The 12,724-nt window shown below is 38.6% G+C and overlaps 1 protein-coding gene across 1 annotated transcript; it reads left to right on the plus strand.

Annotated features, from left to right (window-relative positions):
* The first annotated feature begins 7,663 nt into the window (after positions 1–7,663).
* Positions 7,664–9,599, plus strand: LOC149835019 (RING-H2 finger protein ATL13-like). Its single transcript, XM_090010366.1, has one exon. It carries the CDS (start codon positions 7,945–7,947, stop codon positions 9,394–9,396), a length of 1,452 nt encoding a protein of 483 aa, XP_089866492.1. The 5' UTR covers positions 7,664–7,944; the 3' UTR covers positions 9,397–9,599.
* Positions 9,600–12,724: the final 3,125 nt, after the last annotated feature.

Below are 12,724 nucleotides of genomic sequence, written 5' to 3' on the forward strand. Positions count from 1 at the left end.
GTTTTGTGAGCAATAAAGGACTAAAAACCCTTTATTTTTTTATGTCATAGATCAGATATTGTGGGCTTGTGTCTTCAGATATAGCTCCATTGATTTCTCGTGACAGGTCTTAATAATCGTTGTTCACTAGAAAAATATATTTTGTTTGAAAAACTTTACCCTGATAAACCAAGTTTTCCCAAACAGTGATTTCTGATTACTGTTTGATAATGCAGAATAAAAAAAATCTGACTAACCTTAATTGTTTATTTTTTCTATTTGAATTGTTTGTTTTTCTTTCCCTCACGATGCATAAGATATCGACGTGCACACGTTCGCTGACAGGGATCTATCAAACCCGCTCTGATACCAATGTAGGAAAGCAACCTTGCACGAGACCGAATTCGCAGTGGGTTGAAGACTTTGCAGTTACACTTGAAATTGCCAGGGAGCCCTCACTCTCAACCCTTTCTCTATTTAATTGCTTTTAGTAATCTTAACCGTTACTTTCTGTGAATGTTTGCATGTATCCTTCATACCCCTTTTCACTTCATTTATAGATGTGAAGAGTTCAAGTTTTAGGACACAACCCCTGGGAGAAATCCCTTCATGTCTCAAGAAACACTTTTTTGAATTTCAATATTGTGACTGTTGGAAAATCCCTAACAGTCACTTATGGTCACATGACCTTATAGTTCCAACCAAAGATGGAGGGCTGATCAGGTGCAATCTCATTGCACACTTTGATTGTTTTGTTGCCCTTGACTGTCATCAATATTTGGGATACAAATTGTCAGTTGTGGTTCCAACAGAAGATGGAGGGAGGATCAGGTGCAGCGGCACACTAAAGTGTGCAATATGATTGCACCTGATATGCTGTCAGGACAGACAATCATGCCAAAGTTCAAAGCCCATGGGTGTCACAGCTTGAAATTTGAACCAGGAAGATTCAAAGTCCATGGGCTCCAGTTGGAGATGGATGCAGGAATAGTTGAAGGTCTTTGTAGCATATCCAAAATTAGGCCTGGATTTGAGTCCATCATAGGCTGTGGTTGGAGTTGGACACTGGAACATTTGAATGCCCTTGTAGCTTGACAAGGACTTGATCACCCATGTGGTTGTTAACAGTTTGCAGCCTTTGCAGTCAAGAAAATCTCATCCACAATTACTCATTACCACCATTACTGCTGCTGCTACCCCCACCACCATTACTGCTACTACCATTACTGCTACTGCTACCACTACTACTGCCACTACAGCCACCACCATTGTCGTCGTCATCAGGGTGCAGTACTAGTGATACAGACAGTACCAACACTAGTTTCTGACTGGCATTGATCACTACTAAGTCCATTCTTCTCAAGAACTGTTGGAAATGGAGACTGCACAAAGAATAAAACCTTTAAAGATAACCAGAAAAAAGTGACTTGCTCACCAAGTTCATTGGAATTCAACAAGATTTGTATTTAGATTATAGTATTTTAAGTGTAAATTGAACAATTGAAATAAGCATTTTTTCTTTCTTTAAAATCTATATGGACTTGTTTACTGCTAGAACATGAACCACACAAAAAGGGCCGATCCGGTTCGATGTTGATAACGTCGGTCCATACAATGATACAAAAGCTCCAAGTAATTTGAGATTCATTCTCTAAAAGTCATGTGTAAAGCGAGAAAAAATACTTTAAAGCCTTAGCATGTACCCTACTCAAGTGAAAATAGGTTTCACTTTGCTGCACTTTTACCACTGTAGGGAAAAAGTTTTTTAAAATCTTGGCAGTGGTATCTCATGTAATGCCCTAAAGAAGCAAGCAGTCTAAATCAACTAAAAACTTGGGTGCCAAAAGTTTGAAAAGTAACTTCTCCCCTCGTAGATGTGTGAGTGTACTGCAGTCCATGAAATCATATCTCTAATCATTGAATGGGTATAAATTTTTGTAGGTGGATTGATTTGACAAGAATCAAGAACCCACATGTCAAATTGAGTTGGGTGAAAGCGTGGAGTTTCTCCATTAGCTAAAAGTGAAAAACTGCATATGCTGTGCAGGTCATCATCACCTTAAAGCCTTGCTCTATCTGCAGATGTTGGACAAGTCTTTATTTCAAAAAATTTTGTTGAAAATCACCATAAAGCGTAAGAGCCACACATGCACGGTACCCTTAACAGTGAAAGCATAAAGAAATTCTCTTGTGATCGTTAAACTTTCATCCCATTGAATATATTAAAGAACACTTCATGCCCCAACTGCTTATTACAAGGGCTCAGCACATTTAGCTAAGTGGTTCGACTTAAGGAATTCTCACAAGTTTGATACTCAGGCTGTGCACCTCTTACCATAAGGACGAAGCCGATGAGAAACTATTTTAGTGGGTGGGGGGAGTACTAATGGAGTTTTACATGCCATAGACACTGAAACAAAGCTATTGTCATTGTGGCAATTCTTAAGCTGGTAACGCAGAGTCCTAACTATGGTGGTGGTTTCTCTCCTTGTTAAGAAAGAAAAAAACTTCATATCCCAACGGTAGATATATAACTTTGAGCCTAAATTGTATATGAGGGATCATGGTAAACTATTTGGATATATACATGGGTTGAACAGAACTGCTCTAATGTGCCAATCATATTTGGTAGTGAAGTTTTTGAAGGTACTTCCACTCTATCTCTCATGATCATTGTTTAGAAAAAACTAATAGCCATCTAAAGCACTAGTTGATTGAGATTTCAATCAATCCTAGGCAACTTTAAGGGTCAATGGACAGATGCCTTGTGAAGAAAGATCACCAACTTGGCATATGGAAAACACCCTTGACATAGAATGCTTGTATATTCCTATTTGCTCATAGTTCTCTTTCTTTTTTCAAAAAAAGAATAAAGTTTCCATATGATTAAGTAAACTTGGTCATGTACATATCAAACGCACAAGGCTGACCAAGAATAATGCATTTGAAAGTTCTTTCCAGCAATATAAGAAGGATGACAGTCAAAATTTAGAAATAGATTAAGACATTGGCATTCAACAACTTATGCATTGAAAAACGCATGCATGCCACAGAATATATACGTGACAACTTATCCATCACGTGCATGATATATAATTGAATATAGCTCATGTTTATACTAAGAATGAAGATTTTTCAAGTCAAACATGAGAGAAGCATCAATTTTGACTTTGAAAGATGCAATATATCTGATGTTTGTTTCCTCCAGCACACGATACACACACTTGATCTTCCACCTATACCAACTTGCTGACTTGTTAATATGTACTTTTGCAAAGTCAAAACCCTAAAAAAGCTTGAGAAAGCTCATATGTGGGGCCCGTGTAAGTAGTTAGTAACCCTAGAATTCAACCTGAAGAAGTTAACAAGCACCTGGTAAATCTTAGCTAATTAGCCGCTTACCATAGTCCTGGAAGATACCAAAATATCACGATTAGTGATCACTGACTCTGTGGATTTATTTGGTTAGTCGTAACAACTAGATGCAAACTGAAAGAGATTAACTGCCCATTAAGTATCTCTTGAACATATAGAGATAAGCATTTCAAATGGCACCAATGAGGGCTCCGTCTGTTTGGTAGTAGTAGTTTGTGCAAGTCACCATGTGATAGGATGTTGCAAGATCGAATCCAACTGGTATGACTGCGGGTTGTATATCCACCAGAACGGCTTGTGTACTGGAAAAGTGGGAGGCCTTAATCCCCCAGTGTGATCATAAAAAACAAAATATCAAATGGCAACTTATCGGCCGTGGAAATATGGTGGCATTTTAAATATTCTCTTATTATAAAGTAGGCAGGCTGCAGTTGTTTGGGGACTTGGATTTCCTCTAATGAGAAAGTGGGGTAAAGAGTGAGTTGCACAATACAAGAATTGAAAAGAGAAACACGGATCTCATCATTTGAAATAGGATGGGTTTCATCATACATTCAATCCTAGCCATCCAATCAACGGCTAAATTGTTCTGCTGGATGGCTAGGATTGAATGTATGATGAAACCCATCCTATTTCAAATGATGGGATCCGTGTTCTGAAAAGAGACGCACTTTGATTAGGTTAGTGTTAAGCAGGAAGAGTGAATGCCACCTTATTTATTTTGACCAACGTAATCTTGTCTAAAATAAATTCACCAACAAAATGATTAAAAAACTCCACTCAAGGTAAAGGAGTCCAAAAGAACAAAATCAGAATCTTTAGGCTAGTGCAGCATTGGTTGGATTTAAATTTAGTCTTCAAGTTATTTCCATAGTGCTCCATCTGCACCCATTCCCTAGAGATGCCCCCCCTGTGTTGGCAACCGAACGGGTGGATCTTGCAATTAAGCTCTTTTTCTGTTTTTTTTTTTTTCTCTCTCTCTCACTCTTTTATGACAAAATCTTGATAAAAATATAGCAAGGAAAAAAACCAAAGTTGAATAATACACAAAAAATAAATAACCGACACACTACTGATGTTATATCAATACAAACGTAAATAAAGTGATAAAATCGTGATATTGTGACCTAGATGCTAATATCATGGTATACCAAGACCAGTGCAATGTTACAAAAATATTACACGATATTTTGGTCACTTAAAATAGAGACCAAAATATCACTTTTCTAGCGACATTTCCCCAAAATATCGCCGATAGTGTTGCACGCTTCTCTAGACTATTTAAAAAAAAAATTCCATCCAAAGTCCAAACTCCAGCTAAGTCGGTGAACAGTTAACACGAAAGGCCATGTTGGCATTTGAGTTTCTATTAGCCAAACGCTCACAACAAGCACACGCAGATAAAGACAAGTCGAGAAATTTTGAATTTAAGGGTTCCGTTATTTAGGTTCTGACCACTATAGCCTTTCTTGTCCTTGACTGGGATTCAAAAGGGGTAAGTTTAACTACCCTTATTTTTTTGTATCCTACCTTTTTTTCAACAGATAAAGCTGGGGGTTAGGCAGACTCCTCTCAGTTATACAACCATATTATTGGGATTCTAACTTGCAATGTCCCAACTAGGGGAGTCAATGGGTCGGGTTTATCTGGACCTGACCCTATAGGGTCCGAGTATGGTGATAAATAAGGAGACCCGATTAAGACTTGAGTCTAGACCTAAAGATCCGATTAATACATGGATCCAAGTACAGTTTGTAAAAATTTATATCAGACTCAGGCCGATTAAGACCCACAAATTTTCAATGTAAAAATGCTTATTTTATCAGATATAGTCCGGGTCTGGTTCATGTAGTTCTTATGGGTTTCGAGTATGATTTCTCTTATAGTGGACCCAATTAGACTTAGGTTAGGTGACGTGAACTAACTGCTACTGCCAGACAAGGTGAGGTGCCCTCGTTGGTTTTTCTTTTATCCTTCCTCGCCTTTCCCAGATTGTCCAGTTCTTCTCCTTATTTGGGTTGGAAGTTGAAACACAAAAATGATAAAATCAGTGTGTGGGGTGACTTCTCAATAGACGGAAATAGTGCTCATTGTGAGGGGTAATTTGGACATTTAATAAATTCACCATTTTCTTATGATATCTTGAGGGGTTCTATAATTCTAATTAAATCAAGCTACAGAATTACCATAATGGCCCTCCCATATTACCTCTTCTGCGGTTATCCTTATCCATAAGCTAAAACCTGGAGAGTCAACGGTCAACACCGTCCTTTCCTGAACTTCGGTGCAACGGTAGATAGTAGATACTGTTACTTGTTTTCATGAACCACAAAATTCGAACCAGAACTTAAGAAATTCCAAGAATGCCCTTAATTATACCTAATCGATGGCAGAAACTTTGTATTTTCACATAGAGCCCCATAAATGTATTCATTTAATTTACTTAATAGAACTCATTTACTCCTCTTCAAATTGCCTGGAATTTCTGAAAATTTGGGAGAAAATATGGACTCAATTGCACATGGAGTTTTTCTCAAATTAATGCCCATATTATTCTGTTAGTATGTGCAACTTGAGCAACGGGGGCTTCGGTTGTTTGGTAGGAGCAGTGAGTGCACGTCATCTTGTGTTGGAAACGTTGCAAGTTCAAATCCCAATGGTATGGTTGTATAACTGGTGAGGGTCTGCCTAACCTTAACTTGCCTATAGAAAAAACTAATAACTTGCAAAATGGTCAAGTGCATTGGCAACCAATTAGGTCTTCTCGGCAAAATGGAGTTAGATCGATCATTCTGATAAAGAGATTGAACTTATGTCACTTGGGCACTGCTAACAAAACCATAGACACCTTATTCTTATGTAGTTTTCTATTAAAAATGGTATATCAGGCGACATAACAAGAGGTTAATACCAATCATGATTGCAAGGATTAAAAAACAAAAGTATGCTTGACCCTCACTTTAGTGAAGGCTCTAGGTGATATGGAAATCTGATAGTTAGCTCAGGCTTGGGACAAGAATCAAAGACCATTCAGTCAAAATTAGGCACACCCCAACTCTTGAGCACATGTAGGTTTTTAGGAACCTCAGCCCCAATGATGCAACCTCGCGATTCGATAGGGTAGCTTCTGAGTTAAGGGTACTTTGGTCATTTTAGTGAGACAAAGCATGCACTTGAATTTCTTCTTCTTTTGATACGTATATGCAATTATCATTTTTAATTTCTCCCAACTTCAGGAAATTTGTTCTCCCCAGATTTTTCTTTGCAAATGTTCAATTTCTCCCAACTTCAGGAAATTTGTTCTTCTCAGATTTTTCTTTACAAATGTTCAGTTTTTCCCAACAGGAATTCGTTCTCCTCGGATTTTTTTCTTTCTTTTACACGTGTTCAATTTCTCCCCATTTCAGGAAACTTTTTCTCCTGGCATTTTCTTTAGTCTTTATGCATTTTCAATTTCCCCCAACTTCAGGAATTTTTTCTCCTCGCATTTTCTTTACACGTTTTCAATTTCCCCCCAACTTCAGGAAATTTGTTATCGATTTTTTCTTTACACGAAACAATAAAAAGAAAAAGAAAACTCTATCTCTTCTGGTTTGCATGACTCCCAATTTGGCGGCACGAAAAGGTAAAAAGAAGAGTACCAAAGTGGGTTCGAATCACGCACCACACTCTTCGTCAGCCTATTGTCTGCCAATACATGTACAATCTCTCTCTCTCTCTCTCTCTCTCTCTCTCTCTCTCTCAGAGCACAAAAATCTTCACTTCCATCCTCTCTAGGCTTCTATGCTGTCCGGTTCTCTGTTTTTTTCTGTACTTATTTCCTTTGACAAAACAAAGAAGAAGGATTTTCGATGAAAGATCTTATCATATCTTGTATATTCATGAGCCCATTAATTAATATTAATGACGAGGCACTATAATTGTCTCTAGATACAATAGGAAAGGTAAGAAGGCGAGCGCATCGATTTCCTACTAATTAAATGATCATTAAAGTTGCTGTAAAGTTCAGTCTTCATCTTCCTGTTTTTTTTTTAATCATTGGTAATCTTCTTTCATTCATTTACTCTGCTTGACGATTTATTAATTATAACTCTGCCCTCATCCCTACCCCTTCAATATATATATATATATATATATATATATATATTGTTATTTTCTTTTTTACCTGGTGTAATTCCATGGATTCTCTGCCCAAGATGGGTTCCTATTTTACCACCATTGACCTGCAGGTTTCCCTTGTGCTATAAGATGGCAAGAGAAGGGTGTCCCTTTCATGGATCTTTTAATACACACCCTCACCATATGTAAGTTGGTGAAATCATAAATGCTTTTCATTTGGGATGAACAAACAAAAGATGGGGTTCTCTCTTCTTCTTGCAAAAGGGGGTTGTGGTGGTGATTCTTGTGGGAGATCATTAATGCCTTTCATTTGGGTTCAACAAACAAAAGACGGTGTTCTCTCTTCTTCTTGCAAAAGGGGGTTGTGGTGGTAATTCTTGTGGGAGATACAGAGATCCAAGGTGAGAAATTTTCCTTTCCTCAGATTTGTTTGCCCATTTTCTGGTTGATGCTTGCTTCTCAAAGGAGAAGATGAGTTGGGTGTTGAATGGAAGTAGGAGAAATGAGAGTTCTTTCCCTGCCCCATTTGTGCAAGACTTTCTTGGTCCTCCTCCCCCTTCCCAACCTCCTCCTTATGGCCACAGTTTTGAGAACAAGATTAGTCCTAGCATCTTGTTGATCATAATAATTCTGGCTGTGATATTTTTCATCTCTGGTTTGCTTCACCTTTTTGTTAGATTCCTTGTTAGGCCCTCAAGGAGGGACTCCGATGATTTGGACAATGTGACTGTTTTACAAGGGCAGCTGCAGCAGCTGTTCCATCTTCATGATGCAGGGGTGGATCAGTCTTTCATTGACACCCTGCCTGTTTTCCACTACAAATCCATCATTGGTGTTAAGAACCCATTTGATTGTGCTGTCTGTCTCTGTGAATTTGAGGCAGAGGACAAGCTTCGATTGCTGCCCAAGTGTAGCCATGCATTCCATCTAGAGTGTATTGATACATGGTTGCTCTCACACTCAACCTGCCCACTGTGTAGAGGGAGTCTCATCCCTGAATTTCCATCAAACAATTTCTCTCCCGTTGTTCTAGTCCTCGAATCCCACAGCGAAAGCTCCCGGGAAATCATTGATGGGGATTTTCGGGACTCAGTTTCAGCTGCCCAGATGAATTTATCGTCCGAAGAAGGATTCACGTCGTCTGGTACCGAGAACTCGCAGAAGCCGGTCGATAATCCGGTGATCGATGAGACCAAGGTTGTCCCCGTGAAACTTGGGAAATTGAGGAACATTGATGCTCTTTGTGGTGGTGGTGGTGGCGGTGGTGTAGTAGGAGAGAGTAGCAGCAGGATTAGCAACGTGGACTCTAGGAGGTGCTATTCAATGGGTTCTTTTGAGTATGTCTTGGATGAAGCATCTCTTTTGCAAGTACCGATTGTTCCAATGAAAAGGAAACGGCCTACAAAGAGGGCACCTTTGCCTTTAACACCAGGCCATAGGCCTACCATCTCCATGTGTGATATCTCAAAGAATTCTCAATCCAGGAGGGAAGGATTCAGGATTGCCGATAATCATGGAGGCAGTTCAGCAGTGATTCAGGAAGGTAAAAAGGAGAGCTTTTCAGTTTCCAAGATCTGGCTTCGATCGAAGAAGGATAGACCATCTACCTCCGTGGATTCGTCACGAAGAGCGTTTTCGTTTCGGCTGCCTATGCAGAGAGTTGATGACATGAAGCTGAAGCAGAGCAGCAGCAGCCAGGGACCTGTGTCTGAGGTTGAAGTTGAAGGTTGGGTAAACCAGGGTGATGTCTGTTCGTTGCCTAGGAGTGAATGTGGTATGGATGATGAGAACTGCAGTTTCTACAGCCTGGATTCTCAAAGCAATCCAACACCTTCATTTGCCAAAAGGACCCTCAATTGGATTGTGGGGAGACAGAAATCACAGAACAGAGTGATGCATTCAACCCCAATGCCCCCTGTATGAATGCACCCTCATCTTCTGATTAATGAAACAGTATCCACTTTCTCCCATCTGATTTTTGGCAGAAGAAAAAACAAAAGTTGGCAAGAGAGCACCCAATACAGATTTATTGTTTTTTGTATAATCCTTTGTTGGTAATAGAGATTTCTTGTGAAAGTTTTTCATTGTGTGTTTCTTTTGAAATTTGAATTCCCACTTTTTCTTTCTTTGGTCCAGGTTTGCTTTTATTGGATTATAAATGAGACCTTGTAAAGATTGCCAAGTGAAGCCAGTATGTCAACAGGCTGTTTTGAGTTATTTCTAGGCCTTGTTTCAAGGACAGATAGATACTGGAGTGCTTGTATTTCATGGGATGTTAAAAAAGGGTTGCTGTCTTTTTATTAAATCATTCTGAGTTGTTTTCTGCTCACGAGGGATGCAGTTGGCGCAGTGTGATGGGTGTGATCTTCACCCACTCCCTCTTTCTTTGCATTTAAAACTCCAAAAAGGAGTCCCAAACGACATAACCATCCAAGCGGAAGAAGGGGGAAAAAGAACTCTTTGGTTTTATTATGGTTATTTTATGTGGTTGACAGTCTTTCATCCACAATGAACGGCATATAATCTCAGCAGTTTCAGGGTTTGTCTAACCGTTGGTACCAGTTAGAATATGCATTATGTATCCAAATATAAGATGGAGCCATGGAGGTCCAGCTACAGGTGAAGTCTGATGACTATTCATGTAGTCTCTCCCTTGAATTTTTTTCTTGAAAGGCAAGCTGGGGTTAAGCAGACCCCTACCAGTTATACAATTATACCATTGGGTTTTGAACTTGCAATGTCCCAACACAAGGTGACTTGCACTAGCTGCTCCTACCATACAAGGGAAGTCCCTTTTGGTAGCTGTCCTGAGTAGTTGTAGACTTAAATGTTGTTTAATTATCTGAATGCAATGGCTAGCATCACATGCACCACGCGCACACACACAGGGCTGGTAAAACAGCGGAATGAGCTGAGGTTTAGGTGTTCAAGCTCCAGTCTAGCTTGCGGCAAGCCACGCCAAGCCGAACTTAAGCTCATGATGAGCCTGAGCTAAAAGAGCTGAGCTCGAGCTGATGCATTTGGAATAAAAATACTAGGATATTAACTCTAGGCCATTGAACCTAGCTTGAACTGGCTCATTTTACCAAAATATATATATACACACACACACTCGTGGGTAAGAAACCCCTTAGTAAAAAACTATAATATTTTTATTTTTAATATTTTTTTTGCACATCTGACCATCCAAATGTGATCTACATGTTTGGGTTAGTAGAAACCAGTGCTTGGACCTTGTTATTCTATCCGAGTATGTAAGATTTTTCAGGGGTTGAAAAATCAATGGCCTACAATGTACCAAATTTTTGACCCTCATAAAATTATACTTTTATGTCTTAAAAATATCATCCAAAAGTGGATTCCTACTATTTTGATCATGCTCAAACATCCATAGGGTTACATTTGGTCAAAACGACTTCCTACTATGTGTTCCAATTAGGGGATTCATTACCCACTGGTGTAGCCATATTACCCCTATATATATATACTGCCTAACAATCCTACATGAGCAAAGACAAGCAAGCCATACATCTGTTGTTTGTGTTTAGATTGCTGAGTTTATTTTTTGAGTTGGAACAATCTCTTTAAGAGTCAATGCATAAGCAGCTCATCTCATTTCCCAGCCACACATACGCAGAGTTTTCTATGTATGTCTATATGGCCGGTAAACCAGCTTAACAGACCGAATAGAGCATGTTTCCTGAATGAGACAAACCAAACACAAGCTGGTTCGTTTAAAAGCATTCCATGGTATTTATACATAGAATATATATATATATATATATATATATATATATATATATATATATATAATGATGCAGGATCCGTGCTAAATATGGCAAAATGCTAAATGAAACATTTTATCAGATTTTTGGTGTTTTTTAGAAATTCTGACTGTATATATGTGATCTATATGCTTGTTTTTATAGGAATCAGTTCTTGAAGGATTTGATTCCGGTGCATGGATAGATTTTTATAAGGTTTCAAAAATCAACAGCTTACAATTTTCATATAGGCCCCAAATACCATTTTTTCATCCAAAATTCATTATCCACGTATCCATTTCTAGTAAATCAAACATGCTGAATACATTTGTAAGACCATGAACGTGGAGCTTTTGGGGTCCATCAACATTATATGCTATAAGACCATGAACGTAGAGATTTTGGGCATAGGTGATGTATATGGGCGTGACCTCTCAACCACCTTGACGTAGGCCGGAATCATAAAATATTAAAAAACTAATTTTACCAACCTTTCCTTCACTAGCACAACTTGAGAGTTTTAAAAGGAATGCAAAGCAAAAAAACAGTTTAAAATATGCTGTGATGTAGGACTTGTCTCTTGTTGCGCCAAACGTTGTAAATCACATTCTGATCGTCCAGACCTGCAAAAACTGGACCTAGTCCTGCAAAATAGTGGAGTCACTCAAATTGGCAGCCCCAAAAACAAGATCAGGTCAGTGTGGCATTCATATATGTCCTTTGACTATTGTTTAATGTGTTTCAGCAGGAATTGGTGATCTTTGCTTTTTCCTTTTCCTTTTTTCTTTATTGTAGCCTCTATTGGTTGCATTGTTAATGGAATGGTAGCAAGCTCAACAACATGGGTAGTTGGCCCACAATTGCCTGCCTTGTTGTCTGTTCATCTTTGAGATTAATTTGAGATTAATGACACTGTAGGGACCATGTGCATGCAGCATGATTTTCTATTTCAAGAGGACCAAACAATTATACAAAGTTAGGTGCATTAAATACTTGGTTCACGTTATGAGGGTCTATGCATAGTCTCAAGTATGGGCAATGAAAATATTGAGATTTTATTTTCGATATTGTCAGAAAATGGTAGAATCCTGATAAAATACAACGTTTTCAAGATATCAGGATATCATGACTTTATCACCATATTATCAAGTCATTAACACATATTTTACTTTTTCAAAAAATATTTTCCTTATATTTTCTGAATTGATTAGATCTTGTGGGACAATGCTTCTATGTTTGTTCACAGAGGAAATACTATAGGTTTTGTTGGACATCGCTTAAAATCTTGACTCCTACACCTCTCAAATTTGCTGAGTGCTAACAGACTTTCAGATGTTAATCATACCCTTGGATATACTCCACTGAAAATCTGAGGGAGTCCAAATCTTGGCATCTCTAGGTAGTAGTAGGAAAGAGAAATTCCAAGAAAATCTGAAATTACAACTTTTCATCTTTTCAGGTGAACCATCTGATGGCGCAGTAGAAAG

This window comes from Nuphar pumila, chromosome 6, assembly GCF_984573655.1.
Source record: "Nuphar pumila chromosome 6, dmNupPumi1.hap1.1, whole genome shotgun sequence".
Taxonomy (NCBI): domain Eukaryota; kingdom Viridiplantae; phylum Streptophyta; class Magnoliopsida; order Nymphaeales; family Nymphaeaceae; genus Nuphar; species Nuphar pumila.

Excerpts from the sequence above, each read along its gene's own strand:
- LOC149835019 (XM_090010366.1), top strand. The coding sequence starts at position 7,945 with ATGAGTTGGGTGTTGAATGGAAGTAGGAGAAATGAGAGTTCTTTCCCT.